The 17,783-nt window shown below is 40.2% G+C and overlaps 2 protein-coding genes across 3 annotated transcripts in view; both read left to right on the top strand.

Annotated features, from left to right (window-relative positions):
* Positions 1-990, top strand: part of mxra7 (matrix-remodelling associated 7) — a 3,982-nt gene extending 2,992 nt beyond the window's left edge. For both annotated transcript variants that reach the window (XM_084567617.1, XM_084567616.1), the window contains one exon: positions 209-990. In XM_084567617.1, coding sequence (XP_084423743.1) covers positions 209-323 — 115 coding nt within the window. In that variant the 3' untranslated portion in view covers positions 324-990. The remainder of the gene's footprint in view (positions 1-208) is intronic.
* A 1,891-nt stretch (positions 991-2,881) lies between these two features.
* Positions 2,882-12,982, top strand: LOC311504144 (alpha-N-acetylgalactosaminide alpha-2,6-sialyltransferase 1-like; the record flags this gene model as incomplete). Its single annotated transcript, XM_084567141.1, has 9 exons — positions 2,882-2,982; positions 3,146-3,431; positions 3,674-3,836; positions 5,835-5,997; positions 10,088-10,226; positions 10,305-10,408; positions 10,858-10,941; positions 12,302-12,401; positions 12,745-12,982. 9 exons carry the CDS (start codon positions 2,882-2,884, stop codon positions 12,946-12,948), a joined length of 1,344 nt encoding a protein of 447 aa, XP_084423267.1. The 3' UTR covers positions 12,949-12,982.
* Positions 12,983-17,783: the final 4,801 nt, after the last annotated feature.

Genomic DNA, 17,783 nt, shown 5'->3' with positions numbered 1-17,783 from the left:
TACAATTAAAGAAATATCAGTTTAACAAATTTTTTGCAGGTGCCAGAAAAGTTGCTTCAGATTGTGTGTGTTGTTGCTGCAGCTGTCCGTGTTCTGTGTATCAGTGCACGTTGTCAGTAGTTCATTAAAAGTTTGCTCCAGTGATCAACAGCGCAGGATTATTTGTTTTGTTCACCTCACAATATGCCGTTGATTTGTGTCTTCTCAGGGTGCAACGTGAGCAGCTGGCCGCCATCTTCCAGCTGCTCAAAGACAACAAGGAGACGTTTGGGGAGGTGTCCGACAGAGACATAGAGGAGCAGCTCCGACTCTACTCCATCTGAGACTCCTCTCTCATATATTCCATAGGACGTGGGCTCTTTTACCTTCATGCACCACTGAAGGACTTCTCCAAATACTCCCATGAACTTGTTCGCAGTATTCACCACAGATGTATACTCTACTCTTGCAGTGACCACCCTCACTGGTGTATAAATACGACATGGCCTGCTTGTTTTATCGCGCCACTATTTTTCCTGTCCCATCCACCTATCGTACACACAAAGGTAAATATTTTGCTGAAAATATTCAAATTCAAGAGAAATAAGGCCTCAAAGGTATGAAAGAGTGCTGCTTCTTTCAGTTTTATTACATTTTTTTAAATAAATCAACTTTGTAGTAAATAAATCTGTATGAAACCCGCAAGATTACTTCTGCATAACTTCCCTGTTGCTGTGTAATAAACCAGATACCTGTAAAGCTAGGTGTGTGTGTGATTGATGTCATTTTATTGACCTTCTTGGCTTCATGCCAAACAACCCTGCCCAATCGCGTTATCAAATGGATCAAGTACATAAATTTGAGTAGAGAAAGACGCTGACTCCTCAGCAGCTTTAGCGTCACCTGCATGCATTTATTGTTTGCAGCGAATGACTCAGTTTATTTGAATGGTGACTGACATTTCTCTAATTGTTTGACCACCTTTTTTTTGCCTTCTCTATCATCTGACAATGTTTATTTCATATTTTAAGATTTTTATCATTTTTAGACTTGTGCTCAGTCTCTGCAAAACTCAAAGGATGAGAGCTTCAAGAAGGCTTTTCATCCCAACATAAGTTTGTTTCTAAAAATGTTTCTAATTAAAAATAAAAATAAAAAATCATGAGTTACTGAGATTCACTTTCTGGGCATGTGAAAACTCCTAGAATTTGCACTCACAGTCTGAAGACTCGCCTCTGCTCGGCCCAAAGGAGGAGTCAGTGTACCGCAACACTCAGATCTGTGCTGACACGATAGTTGGCTATATTAATTAAATAGTCTACATTAATCATTTATTCACCACTCCTGACATATTTAAAAAAAAAAAAAACAAAAAAAAAAAACAGATATTTAAAAAAACACAAAAGACGTGCCAATGACTACAAATCAGGAGCACACTGTCAGGACAGGTCAACCAAGAAGCTGTTTGGTGCCCTGGGAGGAAGGGGACCCCCAAATTGTTTTTGACATATTTTGCCATGACAACCATAAACCCCCTAAAACCTGTGAAGGTCCTACGGTGTAATGGTCCGCAACCCCCCATCCAACCACTAGAACCAAGGATTACCACTGACTCAGTGAAGGCCAAGTGTGACATTGCCTCATACTGCCTTTGTCTGAACCAAAAACTGGCACTTGAAAACATCACAAAGACTATTTCCTTGCTGGAAAGTATTTTCTGCGCCTACATGAAAGGAAATAACTCTTCATAGCAGCAGGTGGCAGTAGATGAACAGCAACTATTAGCTTGGAAGTTAAGAAGGGCTACCACCCGTCTACAGTTTGATGATCATGTTTTTGTGAAAATATTTGTGTATTTTAACCCTGGGATGAAAGGGGATTGCAGGAATGGGATGAAAAGGGGTCAAAGGGGGTGTGATGAAAAGGGATGAGAACGGGCAAGGGTATGGGATGAAAATGGTTGAGGGGATGAGATGAAACGGGTTGAGGGGACTGGATGAAAGGAATGAAAGGGGGTCGTGGGCATGGGATATAATGGGCCAAGGGGAAGGGATAAAAGGAGGTCATGGGATGAAAAGGGGTCGGCAGATGACAGTAGAGGAAGCCAGGAAGTGGGCAAGGGTATGGGATGAAAATGGTTGAGGGGATGAGATGAAACGGGTTGAGGGGACTGGATGAGAGGAATGAAAGGGGGTCGTGGGCATGGGATATAATGGGCCAAGGGGAAGGGATAAAAGGAGGTCATGGGATGAAAAGGGGCCGGCAGATGACAGTAGAGGAAGCCAGGAAGTGAGATTCAGCGTGGGGAAGCTTCGGATCCTTGTCCCCCGGTTCCTGTAATGAAGGTGGAAGAGGAAAAAATGAGAACAGAGGGATGGTGAGGGTTGAGGGGTTGAGAGATGAACGGCATAGAGGAGCAGCTCCGACTCTACTCCATCTGAGACTCCTCTCTCCCGCATATAATCCACAGGGCGTGGGCTCTTTTACCTTCATGCACCACTGAAGGATTTCTCCAAATACCCACATGAACTTTTTTGCAGTATTCAACACAGATGTACAGTCTACTCTTGCTATTTTTGACTCTTTGGTCAAAAATAGTTTTATTTATTACATTTTTTTAAATAAAATCATCAACTTTGTAGTAATTAAATCTGTGTAAAAAAAAAAACTATAAAATTACTTCTGCATAATGCCCCTGTTGCTGTGTTGTAAACCAGATACCTGTAAAGCTAGGTGTGTGTAATTGATGTCATTTTATTGACCTTCTTTTTTTCCTGCCAAACAACCCTGCCCAATTACGTTATCAAACGGATTAAGTGGGTACATTTCAGGAGAGAACGACACTCCTGTCAAAACAACTTGACTCTGGTTCATTCAACTAAAAAGCCTCAACTTCTCAGGGATGGCAGTCCGAGCCACCAGGACCTTTTCTCTGTTAATTATAATATCACTTAGCATTTATTTTTTTATTCTATCATGGGAAAGTTCATTAAAAACCTTCAGGTAAGTTGTGCTTTTGTATTTTGCCCAGACATAGCACACAGAAAGGATTACTTTTATATGTTATATTTTTTTAGCAGGTAAATCATAAGATAATTAATCACATTTCTTTTTGTACATTTATAAAATGTCTCTAATGTTACACTTTTTTTTGTTAAATTTTCAGCTGGACAACTTTCTTGGGAAAAGACAGACACACAAAGGGAAACAGGTCACATGAAGATGACTTTACACTTTCTGGAAAAAAAGCAAACTTGACTCCAAGTCCTGCTGTGTTTACCACAACAAAACCAAACCCAGTGACAACAACAAAAACGGACCAAATCAGCACTTCTACAAATGCAGCTGCAGCTGAGACGCCAATGCCCATCCTCTCCAAGAAATCCTTCAACAAGCTTCCAAAGTGGGATTTTGAGGATGTTTATAACCAGGATGGCCCACCTAGACAGACAGTAAGCATGCTGAGACATGATAGAACAGAATCTGTTAAAATGCATTAACTTAAAGTTTGTGGGTTGGCACGGCTGAAGCAGCTTTAGCATCGCCTGCATGCATTTATTGTTTGCAGTGAATGAATCAATTTATTTAAATGGTGACTGACATTTCTCTAATTGTTTGACCGCCTTTCGTTTGCCTTCTCTATCATCTGACAATGTTTGGTTTATTTCATAATTTAAGATTTTATAATTTTTAGACTTGTGCCCAGTCTCTGCGAAACTCAAAGGATGAGAGCTTCAAGAAGGCTTTTCTTCCCAACATACGTTTGTTTCTACACAAAGACAACATCAACATGAGCGAATGGAACCGACTTTCACATTTTAACAATCCTTTTGGTTTTATGGAGTACAAGTACGACGGTAGGTATTTATGTGTGTCTGTGCCAAGGCAGTATTTCATGTACAGGGCTGATGAGTAACAGCCGTAAAGCAATACTGGAAACAAATTTTTGATGAACTCATGTTCCTCTTTCTGGATATATATAACCCAGAAAGCCAAATGATACATATGAAAATTTCAGACCAATAAGTCTTCTATGTTCAGATCTAATCGAACGTATTCTTTATGAGGCTAGATGGGTTTTAAATATACATGCCGGGAGAGAAGAACCGGACCCTGCTTTCCTGTCATAAGATCCAGAAAATATCTTTTAACAGAGTGGGTAAGGCCTACCTGTTAGTACTACTCAGTTTTTTTGGACTCTGTGAAAATTTTTGTAACTGGGTGAAACTTTTGTAAAAAGAACGATATGCTGAGATAATCACTACAAACATTTTTCCTTTTAATTTTGGTGCATTTGTACGACTTAAATAACCCTTTATGTAGGTAGGTACGTTTAACCCCTTGACGCCTGATTTGATTATAAAGAATTTAATTATTTGTGTTTGTGCTTTGAACTCTGACTGGTGCTACGAGAAACTAGTACTTGCAAAAGGTTCTCAGGTATGTATTGAATGCGCAAAAACCGACATTGGAGTATTACATGCGTTATTTTGGCTGCAATCTGAGCGGAAGCAGTGTGTTGCGAATTCGCGACACTCTGCGTCAAGGGGTTAAAACAGTCAACAGTTCTGGAACTTCGGTAAAGCCCCTGCCCAACGACAACCCTGTCTGCATCGTGCCCCGATCACCCACGTTTACATACGAAGGCAAAAAAAACCCTTATAGCTCAATACCAACGGCCATTTAAACATTACAAATTTCTCGTAGATATGTATGACTGTATGAAAAGGCAACGTAAGTATCGTAACCCTGAGTTCTTGGCGTGGCCATCTCCAGACTCTCCCGCCTATGGGTATTACGCAGGTTACAGTTTTGAATCATCAATCATCAGCAGGATGGTAAACACACAATTTTATTCCTCCATTAAACATGGACAGAGATACTGTCACACCCCTAACTATAACACCCTGAACAAAGACAGGTGGGAACTAAGATTACTATCTTTTTCTAACCAACTAAGGGGATTGTATAACTACTGGAATGATAAAAGATAAAGAAGCTGATAAGGAGTCCTAAAATAATATTGCACAACCTATTATTGCTTAAACTATGAAACTCTTAAAATAATCAAAAGCAAATGATGGGCTGGGTTGTCACCGCAATTCACCCCGATGGTGTAAACTGCTTTAGTATTAACATCATTATTTACTTGTATAGGCCCATAACTTCTGTGTTATTGGCCTAAATTAACAGAATAATAAATTAATAAATGAATTGATTTGTGGTATACTGTATGTGACAGCGTTTTATGGTCTCCCTTTAAATCACATTCAGTCTAAAAGACAAACAGCAAATATTTCAAAGCATATTATATACCTTTGCAAATTAAAGACAAGGATTTGTACCTTACGTTAGATAAACATACCTCTGTAAATCATTTTGTTTTATATGAATATAGTACAGTGGTGTCAGTATTGATGACTGTAAAGTTCCCCGTTTCCCTTCTTTGTTTTTTTTCTTAGTTTTTGTGAAATTGTGTAATCCTGCTTGTCCATAGGTTAATATGTAAATTGTACTAACATATTTATCTAATCTCTGCAAAGGTTCTCAGTCACCCAGGCCATGGTATAGCCAGACAAAACAAGTTTAAATAAGGGTAACTGGACTTGTAGAGTTTCTTGAAGACGTTTCATCCAAGTAACTTCTTTAGTACTATAAAAACTGGCGGGGAGTTTAAACAGGAACATCTGTGAGTGTTGCTCATCAGTAACTCACATGACTAGTATCGACCAGACACTTAAGCCTCTAAGTACTGTGGGACATAGACGCCATAACCCTTCCATCTGTCTTCTCTGGTTAAAATGCGTACGCTGCTGTCCTCAAAGAAGTGTCCTTTGTTTTCTTTTAATTTGCAGATGTGATGCCTTCACTGAAGCTGATTCCAAAGCCAACAGAGCCTCTGCTGCTTCCAAAACCAGGAGGTGATGGCTGTGTGCACTGCGCTGTGGTGGGTACAGCAGGAATCCTCAATGGCTCCAAAGTCGGTGCAGAGATCGACTCTCATGATTATGTTTTCAGGTAAGAAAGAGGATGGGAAGAAAATCTGTTTGTTTGTTTTTTGTTTTTGTTTTGTTTTTTTTTTTGGGGGGGGGGTGTCAATCCCCACCCTGTAAGGTTTCAAAGCCATTAAAATCTGTCCATTTCTTCTCTTTGATCCGTGTCTTGGTGGAGTTGTTTGTGTGGTCAGGATCAAATATGTTGTTGAAGTGTTCTTCAACTTTCAGACAGCTGTCACAAGAACATGTAAAGTTTATTAGTTTGTCCAGCGCAAATAGAGATTATGGTTTGCTGGCTCAGACGCACAAACAGCATCAGTCCTGGATGACGAGGTGTGTGTGTGGCAGAGTTGTGTTTGCTTAGAGTGAGTCAACAAAGGAGAAAGTCTGGGATGTATAAACACCCTTCATTCTGATGGTTTATGGGTTTGTGCATCTAATACTTCACTTTCTCTCTTCCTTATTCTCCGTGTCAAGGGAAAAAATGAAACTGATAGAAGTGGTGTACTTCTATTCTAAATTTGAGCAATCTCCATCAGAATGCCAATGCAGCACTTTGACTCTTGAAGTACTTGCAGCATGGTCCACCAGTTAATTTTACCCGAGGGCTGAATAGTGTGAAGCATGTCAAGCCAAGGAGTTGTTTTTTGAGGAGATACTGTTTCTGCTGCTATTACTATCATTAGTAGTAGCTATACAGTAATTGTTATTTCTAGTAGTACTAATAATAATATTAATTTAGTTCACAAAGCCTGTTTTGAGCATCAAACCTGGAAAAAAAGCACTCTTGAAACAAAGTAAGTTCAAAACCAGTGTTTTCGGGATGTAAATTCAAATGTGCGGACCATGTTCTGGATCAGTAACAGACAACCACCAATAACATAAATATCAACAAATTCTTGTATTATTTTAATGTCTTTGTTTAGCATCATGCTGAGTGTTGAAGTGCCACTTATAACTTGCTTATTATGCATGGTCTGCATGCATAATAAGCAAGATGTCTTAGCATTGGAGTGGTTAGCTAAAAAATAAAACAAACTGATCAGTCCAGTCAGATTTGAACTGGAGGTTTTCCTGGTTGACTTTGTGTTTTTTCCTGCCGGCCATGGCTGTGTCTTACGCATATTGATTAGTTGAAGGGCGGCTAAGCTAGTTAAGGAGCATATACAGCTGCATTACGTCATGTATTATAACGCCAGGTGTACAGCGTGGGGCGAGGTCAAACCAAAGCAATTCATCCTTTAGGATTTATTTACAGCCTGGTACATAATGATTTTTTGTTTGAGGTTGACTTTTTATATAATTTAACAATTTGACTTGCATTAGAGTTTAAAATTTCTGCCAAGATGGTGACAGCCAGTGCCAGCACACTAAACTTCAAGACTCTTAAAAGCTCTGAAAGAAATGTTTCAAAACAACTTTTCAGAAGGTTGCAACGCTTTTGTGTTTACATGAATATCTGAACGCAAAGCTACTGCAATCCATCAAATAGTGAGATTTTCAGTCTGTTGCAAAGGGGTGGACCAACAGAACAACATTAATAATGCTACTGAAATTCAAAGGATGGTAACTAAGACTAGCCTGGCTGACGCGACTGCACATCTCAATGAGATGCTGGTCTGGAAACTACGTGTTTATTTTCTCGTATTTGAGGCGTGGTTTTACAAATGCCTAGAGCCGTTTATTGGGCGCTACGAATGTCTATCAAATGCGCCTGGTAATTCCCATGCTGCCTTGCGCGCGATTCATAGCCAAAGCCTGTTGGTAGCAGAGCAAACACATCCTTCTTGGCAATGAAGTCTTTCAACGCCAAACGTTGCTCTTTTTTTAAAATAAACTTGCGTTCTAAGCTACTTAAAACACTGTCTAAGGCTGCATCGAACGGTAACGTTAGGTCCGCTGCCATGTTGGATTAACGCACTACAAGCTTCGGTGTCGCGCATAGACGTCGTCATCGTCTTGCTGCCCCCCCCGTTCTGTGATTGGTTCCCTATCTCAGGAGAAAATATGGGCGATGGTTTCCAGACTGCTTTTGCAGCGAGAATGAAATCACGCGCAAAGCAGTATGGGAACACTCAGGCTAAACTAAGACCTGAACTAGGGCTGAAACGATTCGTCGAGTTACTCGATTAACTCGATTACAAAAATTGCTCGAGGCAAAAACTCTGCCTCGAAGCCTCGTTAAAACCTATGACGCGCACTATACGCACAGGGATCTGATTGTTCCACACGGACCGTTGTTTTTGAAACACCTATGCGAAGCACACCAGCGCGTGATACATTTTGAATTTAGTTGGCGCGATGGCGGAGAGTAAAGATGGCCATAAACGGCAAAACAATTTCTAAAGTTACATTACATTACATCATTACATTCTAAAAAATGAAGAGAACAAAGTGCAGTGTATATACTGCAAAGTAGACCTGGCGTACCACAGCAGTACAAGCTCAATGATCCAGCATCTAAACAGAAAACATCCACATGCTGTTTCACCAAGCGTCGCTGAAACAAACGTAACCTAAACCTATACATTGATGTTCGCTGATTTTAATCGCATACTGTATTTGTAGCGATGTCACCGTATTTTCCGGACTATAAGGCGCACCTGAATATAAGCCGCACCAGCTAAATTTTGGGGAAACTACAGATTGTGCCATATGCCGCACCCGACTAAAAGCCGCACCCGACTATAAACCGCTGGTGTTTTAATGTTTAATTACCGTAAGAGTTTCTTCTACCACGGAGGGGATTGTCGGGACAGAAATGACTGTTTGGAAACGCAAAGCGTCCCATTTATTTACATTTGACAAACATAAATCTTTCGATCAATCAAACAAAAAATCAATCGATCAAACTTTCACATCTTTGACATTACAAACAGCATTCGTGCAGTGCACAAATAATACAACGGTGCGCTCCTAGCGTACTTCCTGCAGTCAAAGTACCGTAGTAGTAGTATAACAAAAAACAAAGCTTACAACGCTTGACGAGGCATTAACGTTAAATGGCTAAATTTAATTTGTTTTTAAAAGTGCTTGCCTGTAACACGGCAGCAAAAGTGCAGTAACCCGGCTGCTCAACTAAATAACCAGCATCTTTTTCGAAAACAGCCAACACAGCAGTAAAGGTGCAGTAACACGGCCGTTTACTGTATCAAAATAACCAGCCTACTGTACCAGAAAAGTACAGTTGTTAATCCTTGTGTCATCGTCTATGACATGATAGTGCGCCCCTGGTGACCGTTAGCTGTAAAAATCCATCACAAACAAACACACAGGTTGCTAGGTTACCATAGCAAATAGGCTCACCCCAGAAATTATGTATTATTTGTTAGTAGCCTAATGGTAAATGCTGCAGGTGTAGAAATCTACATGGGTAATTTGCAGAAGGTGCAATCCTTTTTTGTAATGTTGTATTAAGAAGACAAAACTAAGACCAAATGGCCTTTACTATTTAAGTTTGTATTAATAGTTTTACATGTTATACATGTTTTACAGTAAGTTCGCTTAACTGTATTGTTATTTAATTGTTAGCACTGGCACTTTTAATGGGTAAATTGCAATAAATGGGCTTAGTTTTGGAGCCAAATGTTGGAGTTGGAGTTCTCTGTTTTTTTGAGAAATAAAAGGCAAATGCTTGATCATTTTACAGCCTAATTTTCGTTATGCATTATTTGTTTTGGTTGTTTAAAAACGTAAAAAAAAAAATTATCCGATTAATCGATCGATAAAGTGCTAGATTAATCGATTACAAAAAGAATCGATAGCTGCAGCCCTAACCTGAACCATGAGAAATGAAAAGGGAACAAAAACACAATGTAGATAATATACAGCATTAAACATATGTACGAAATGAAGACATGTAAGCCTGCTTAGTTGCTTTATATAGGACAACAATAAGCTTAATATCAGGATACAGAAAAACAATGTTATTTATTGGTTTGCTCTAGCCTACAGTGTGGCTTTATTATCAGCACCATTTCTTCTGTAAAGAAAGGATGGTAGCGCTTACTAAGAAGTCAGTACACTTGAGTATCATATAAATGAAGCAAATGAAAATGCAACCACCAATCAACATCTGAAAAGCCTCTTGTTTTCAATTGTTTGTGTGGCAGGATGAATGGTGCCGTGACAAAGGGTTATGAGGAAGACGTAGGAAACAGAACATCTGTGTACGTTCACACGGCCCACTCCATCACCGCATCGCTATATTGGTTCAAGAAGTACGGCTACACGTCTGCCCCTCATGATGAGGTACTAAAACTTAAACAAAGGTGGTGTGATGTTGTTTATACTCACAATAAAGATAACGTCTGTCTTCCTCTTTTGCAGGGGATAAAGTACGTCATGATTCCTGAAGGATTGAGGGACTTCCAGTGGCTGGAGGGTCTTCTGAAAGGAGAAAGAGTCCGTGCAGGCCTGTACCAAAATGAGCTGTAAATATAATTTTTACAAGGATAATTTATTGTACGCATTGTTCATTTAAAAAGAAAAACATCTTTAATTGACATTGAAAGTATATTTTATTTTTGAATTTCAAAACAGATTTACAAAATTGAAATACATGTATGACTAAGCAAATGTAGAGTTTAAAAATACACTTTTGTTCTCCAAGCCATTTTGTTGGTCATTGTTACTGTGGCGTCCATCAGACTTAATAGTGCCATTCAGTCGATTTTAAGTTCAAACTCTTTGTCCTTGTGCTCTGATACGGCAGACTTGCGCCCATATGTCAAAAACTACCAACAGTAAATTAATTGAAGAACAATGTGCAACCTGGGACGTGTTCCCAGTCCTGCCTCAACATTGTACAGACTTATATGAACATCTTTCATCAGCTTGTTCCTTCATTTTCAACTGTTGCTTTCGTATTTTAACCCTCCAGGCCAAGGACGTACTACTCAGGGCAGTACAACGAGAGCCGCTTCTACGTTCTGCACCAAGACTTCCTCCGATACGTACGAAACAGGTCAGCCTCCTGTCAAACACCCATCCAAACTTTCTGTGGTTTAAACCGTACACTTTTATAAATGTATCTGTTGTGGTAACAAAAGTGGCACAAGTCATTCTTTTGCAAAACAATTTTCATTAAATGCATGACGTACTTTTCTTGTAATAACTTTTCATTACTCCACCTTTTCAGCATGTTACAGTTATGTAGTAGTAGGACCTAAATGTATGGACCAAAGAACAGAAACAAAGCTAATTTAATGAAAACTTGCAAAACAGGGGGGGGGGGGGAAAGGCGCTGCAGGGATGGCAGGATAATCTGACCACACAAATCCAAAAAGAAATGTCCAGTTATAACAAATGCTGCACACAACAGAAAAGGGAACCATAGATTTTTTTCAGGAAAATTACTACAAAGGTTCATTTACTTGTCACCTTTGGAATTGTAACTTGTCTTTTCATATACACTACCGGTCAAAAGTTTTAGAATACCCTAATTTTTGCAGTTATTTATTGCAATTCAAGTCGTGCAATTCCAATGAATAGATTGAAATGGTACAAAGGCAAGTACTGAACAGCCAGAGTTTTAAAAAAAAAGTTTGGTTACCCAAAATTGAAAAATAATACAAAAAGGCCTCTTTCAGGGAACACGAAGTAGGTTAACAATTTAAAACTGTTCTGCAGCAATGAAGGTTGAATCAGCCTTGAAAGCTGGTGCTACTAATTCCTACAGGTATTCCAACTTTTCTTGGTTACTTACAACCCCCTCTGTCTGTCAAACATGGAGGAGGAAGTATGATAGTCTGGGGCTGTTTTGCTGGATCCAGGGTCGGTGACTTGTACAGAGTGATAAGCGCCCTGAACCAAAACGCTACCACAGCATTCTGCAGCGCCATGCAATACACTCTGGTATGCACCTAGCTGGTCAGAGGTTCATCCTACAGCAAGATAATGACTCAAAATACAAGTCCAAGCTATGCCAGAACTACCTCAGGAAAAAAGAACAAGATGGTAAGCTTGAAAATATGGAGCGGCCAGCACAGTCTCCAGACTTAAACCACATCGAGCTGGTTTGGGATGAACTGGACAGAAGAGTGAAAGCCAAGCAACTTACAAGTGCCCAACATTTATGGGAACTTCTGTCTCCTTTGATGAGTCAAAAGTTTAGAATACATTTTGGCCTATAAATTGATTCCAAGATTTATTTTTCAACTCAAATTGCTTATTTGTTCTATGCTTTCATTTCAGAGTGCAATGAGACACTAAACTGAATAATTTTCAGTAGAAAACTGGAAAAAGTCGGGTGTTCTAAAATTTTTTTTCAACATCAATCTAACTCTATGCATTTGTTCATTAGATGCATTTTCATTACCCGACAGGTTCTTAATGTCACCTAATCTGAATGCTTCATCCTGGCATATTGTCAGACCAACCAATGGGGCTTTCACTCTCTTCCTGGCTCTACATACCTGCGACACAGTAAGTTAACATACTAAAAATAGATGAGACCAAGCCAGTTTTAGGTACGCCACTTAGGTATGAAAGCATTTTATTTTTTTGAAGCAGCATCAAGTGTCCACTTAGGGAGTTTCACTGTTTCATACCCAGATTTCGGTCACAACTGCAATATCTTGTTCTGTTAGCCCTAACATGTGAAATCCTATTCAAATTAAATTGGAGCAAATCCACATGACAAGGGTTTTCATTGGTTTAATCCACATTTTACAAGGAAAAAACACCTGCTCATTGAGCTCATTATTATGACCAAAAGAACTCTAAACCTTCACCTGTCCTCCATGTTTTCTTTCTCTCTCATCCTCAGGTGAATGCATACGGATTTATGACGGAAGACTACAGCAAATACTCCAACTACTACTTTGAGAAGCATATTAGAACCAAGATTATTTTCTACATCAACCATGACTACACTATGGAGAAGAATTTGTGGAAAAATCTTCACAACAGGAAAATATTTAAGCTATATCAGAAACCTGAGTCAGGGACAGAAAAGCCAGAACAAAACTAATACATCAAGAATTTAACATCAAATCCTTTGCTCTAAGGAAATATATACGATAGTAACCCCATGTTCAAAGCAGTTTTTTTTTGTTTTGTTTTGTTTTTTCTGAGTATGAGTATTATGACGATATCATGCATATAATAATGAAATAGGATGGATAGTGGAACCATGTCAGCCTGTTGCTTGCTCGTTATACTCTTACACAACAGTTTCTGTTATCAGTCACACTAGCAGCTAAAACTGGATATAATTTTACCTGTTCTATAATGATGTTACTGTTACAATACAATATTTATTTTCCAACTTATGATATGACACTAACATGAATGCCAACTTAAAATATATATACATTAAACTTTTTTCTCATTTTTTTTGCATAATGACGTGTGTATATATATTACCGAAGTTCGCCCAGGGCGCTAAACACACTAGAGTCGCCTCTTGATATCTGTTCATCTACCAAGTCCATTTCATCTACAGCAGAATCTGGAGCGTGTCTGTTGTTGCATGGTCTGGTACTCTTTTATTGTTGTGTTGTGTTGTGTTGAGCTATTTAATGTTGGGGACAGTACACTACTGACTTCTTAAAGTAATTAATGGACTTCATCTATAATACTACATCATCAGTAGTTAATAATTTCCAAGAGACAAGCTGCTGAAGTCTTTCACGTTGTCTTTACCTAGTTTTGAATTACTGACAAATGTTATTAAATATTAAAAATGGGGAATGTCTGCCACTTTAGAAACCAAAAATAAAACATGTAATTATTCTCTCAAAAATAAACAATTAAATAAAATGTTAATTAGTTTATTTGTGTCCCAGTTAGAATCTTGGAAGCAGGACGTGTATAAGAATACCTTACTAAGCAATAACTGAACATAAATCTCATTATTCTAGACACAATAGACAATGAAAGAGCAGTAAATAAGAAGTGTGTTTGGGCATAGAGTGGACTGTATTTTATGTGTTTCTCACTGGATTTAAATGGAGAAACTCAAAGCGGCGGAACAGTGTCGTGGTGGTTAGCACTGATGCATCACAGCAAGAAGGTTCCAGGTTCGAATCCAGCCCGGCTAGGGCCCTTCTGTGTGGAGTTTGCATGTTCTCCCTGTATCTGCGTAGGTTCTCTGCGGGTACTCCAGCTTCCTCCCACTGTCCAAAGACATGCTCCTTTGGTTAATTGGTGATTCTAAATTGGCCGTAGTGTTTCTCTGTGATAGCCCTGCGATAGACTAGCGACCTGTCCAGGGTGTACCCCGCCTCTCGCCCGATGACAGCCCCTCTCCACCGAAAAGAGACGCTTCCATCCTAATCAACGCTCTACTACTGCCACCTATTGGTGCAACCATGCTACGGCATGAAATTATTTAGTGGACAAATAGCAAATACTGCTCCAAAAAGAGGTCAATATTAAAAATAAGATACAATGAAAAACAAATCTGACCACATTTTGTGTGGATCACACACTTCCCTACAAAAAATAATAAGAACTCTACACTTTTCCTTACAACCACAAAAAAATTTATACACAGTCCTGAGGTTTACTTTTCTTGTGTTTATGTAAATATGAGTGTGTGCATATGTGTGTGTTAATATGCAAAGGAAGGGACAGTGTATGCCATCATGACAGGGTAGGGCAGTGGTTGGTATAGCGCATGATAGGGTGTACGATCCAGGACGATGTCACCACGCTGCAGAACCACTCTCCTCACTTGACAGTCATATTGCCTCTTCCCTTGTGCACTGGACTGCTATCTTGTAAGCCTCTTTCATCCTCAAAGCCCATTTGTCTGCATACACTTGTGCTGTTTCCGGCTCTTCTTCACTGGACAGGCCAAAGAGCAGATCTACTGGGAAGTAAGGATGGCGCACAAACATGAGGTAGTGGGGTGAGAAACCTGTGGCCTAATGTCTAGTGCAATTGTATGCATGCACAACCTGCGTTAAGTGTATTTTCCAGTTACTCCTTTCCTCCTCTTGCAGTGTTCTCAACATCTGGAGTAATGTTCTATTAAATCTCTCACCAGGGTTTCCCTGTGGATGGTACAGGGTTGTTCTGAAGTGACTCAGCTTCTGAACAACCCAAACCGAGGAATAAAGTAATTAAATATTTTCTCTGCAGCTGTTTGCCTGATTTATTCCATGTTGCATACACTTGGGCAAACCTACTGAAGTGGTCTATGCATACCAAGATGTAGTCATATCCAGGGGTGCACTGGTCGTAATGCTTCCCATCGGTGCTCTGTCATAGGCCACAGGTTTCTTTTGCTTTATACAGGAACATTGTTTTGTGACATAGGCCTCAATGTCTTTTTTCATGAAGGGACAATAGAGACGATCTCCTGCTAACCCAGTAACTCTCTCCGCCCCCAGATGACCCTTGTCATAGTGCAGATGCTTAAGTACAAGGCACCGATACTCAACAGGTAGGACCAGCTGTTTCCTTCTGTACAGCAAACGAGACTCCATGTACAGCTTTCCCCATTCATGCATCAGCCTTTTCACAGGGACACTTCCTTTCCTCCTGTCTTCATTGGTGAGCACTGCTTTTGACTGTTTAAACTTTATGATCTCATTAATAACCACATCTTGCTTCTGAGCTCTAATCAGTTCACTCTGGCTGATGGCAGGTAATGTCATTGTACGTGGTGAGTGTGAATTTTGGGTCAGGTTAAGAAGAGCAACATAGGCAACAACACTTTTAACATCCACATTGACTTTTCCTGGTCTGTACTTCATAGCAAGCTCTCCAACCCATCTGCAACCCGGATTCAAAATCCCGATAGAACAGTACAGGTGGGTGTAACAGGATATCAATAAGCCGCTCAAGGATGGTCTGGTGGCCATTGGTCCACTGGATGGGAGTCTTTGAGGACAGCTGTGCTCCTTTACTCTTTTGTCCCTTCCTCTGTGCCCCATCTGTGTGTCCTTTCATCTGCAGCAGCTCATACAATGGCTTCGCCATACAAGAGAAGTCTTGAATATACATTCTATAGTAACTCAGGAACCCAAGTAACAGGCGCACTTCCCCCACTGTAGTAGGTCTTCAGTGACATCACAGCCTGTATGTTTTTTGGGTCCACTCTCACACCATCAGCTGAGACCAACCTCCCCACATACCTGACATCTGCCTTAAACAGCTCGCATTTTGTGGGTCACAGTTTGACACCATGGCATTGCAGGGCTCTCAGTACACGGCATACTGCACCAACATGATCACTGAAGGACTTGGTATAACATAGGATGTCATCAAGGTAAGGAATACAACATTCATCACGCAAAATGACAAGCATCTCCTCCATGCTGCGCTGAGCATTGTAGAGACCAAACGGTATTCTTACCCACTCATGTAGACCCCAAGGAGATATGAAAGCTGTCATGTGGCAGGATCCTTCAGCCATGTAGCCTTGGTGCTGAACCAACTATGGCCTCCCAGAGTGTCTAAGAGGTCCTGGATGCGAGGCAGTGGGTAGCGGTCTGGTACTGTTTTCTGATTCAACAGTCTGTAATCAATGCATTTAGCCTGAACTCTTTCTGCTGGAGATAGGCGAGATCTTTCAGGGAGACCAATCTCTCTGGAGTGTGGTGTGATATGAGATTAACATGACTTTGGTGATGCGGCAGGCAGCCACCCTGCGCTGTGTTAACAGTCATCAAAGGGTCATCCGTCGTGCGGCTGTTCAGTGGGCCAGCTCCTACATGTGTGACTGTCAAGCCTGACGATGCGGTGGCGATGACCGTGCATTCTTGTAATTTCCCGCCCAGCTCTTCATACATCCATTGTAACTGTTCTTCCTTCGGTGTGGTTGTGTGGGTGTATGAGTTAGGGTTTTGTGGTTGTGTAGTGAAATGTGGTAGTGTGGTTTGTACAATTGAGGTAGACGTCTGTAGACATGATGTGCGTTGACGTGTTGCGCCTGATGAGCCAGCAGTTCGACTCCCTTGCAGGTCAAGACCCTCTTCCCTGGTCTCCCTTCCTTTTCCTCTCTCTCTTTGTCATTACCAATACACAACAATACTGAACAGCAGTATTTCAAAAGCGCAATATAGCACAGCATAAAACCATCGTTTCATGAGGAATATTAACTTTTAACCACATTACTGGACATTATTCTCAGTCATTCCAACACATCTTAATCACTGAGTCTAAAAGGCCAAAGGAAAGAGCTGGTAAGTGAAAGTTTAACTGTAACTTCACAATGCAATCTGAAAACGCACTAAACCAATACTTTTCACAATATGGTAACACACACACACACAGGACGAATAACAGCTGCACAGGAGTTCTAGTTTAAGTTTCACTACAGCGGGAGTCCACAAACATTCAAAACAACGCCGAGGTAGCACTCACATAAACAAAACCGGAAGTGTTGTTAATGTACATAGGCCAGGGCTATGACCCTTTTTAACGCATGTTCTAATCATGTTCATCATATTAATAATCATGTCTGTGTTTGTGATGATTTTAACATTGCACCGACCTCTTTTTCAGCAGAAATGAAGAGCAGATCGAGTTGTTTTCACGCTGACAGCTCTCGAATGAATGAGGAGGAGGAGCTTCCTCTCCATCGAAAAGAGACGCTTCCAGTCTAATCAACGCTCTACTACTGCCACCTGTTGGTCCAACCGTGCTACGGCATGAAATTATTTAGTGGACAAATAGTTAATACTGCTCCAAAAAGAGGTCAATATCAAAAATTAAATACAATAAAATACAATAAATAAATAAATAAATGTGACCATATTTTGCGTGGGTCATGTTGTTGATCACTTGGACTTTTTAGTCATAAGACCTTCATCTTGTAATTTAAAGGTCCAGACATGTCAAACCAGCAACAAA

This window comes from Chelon labrosus (assembly GCF_963514085.1).
Source record: "Chelon labrosus genome assembly, chromosome: 19".
In the NCBI taxonomy this organism is placed as follows: domain Eukaryota; kingdom Metazoa; phylum Chordata; class Actinopteri; order Mugiliformes; family Mugilidae; genus Chelon; species Chelon labrosus.
This window is presented reverse-complemented; position numbering and strand designations above follow the sequence as displayed.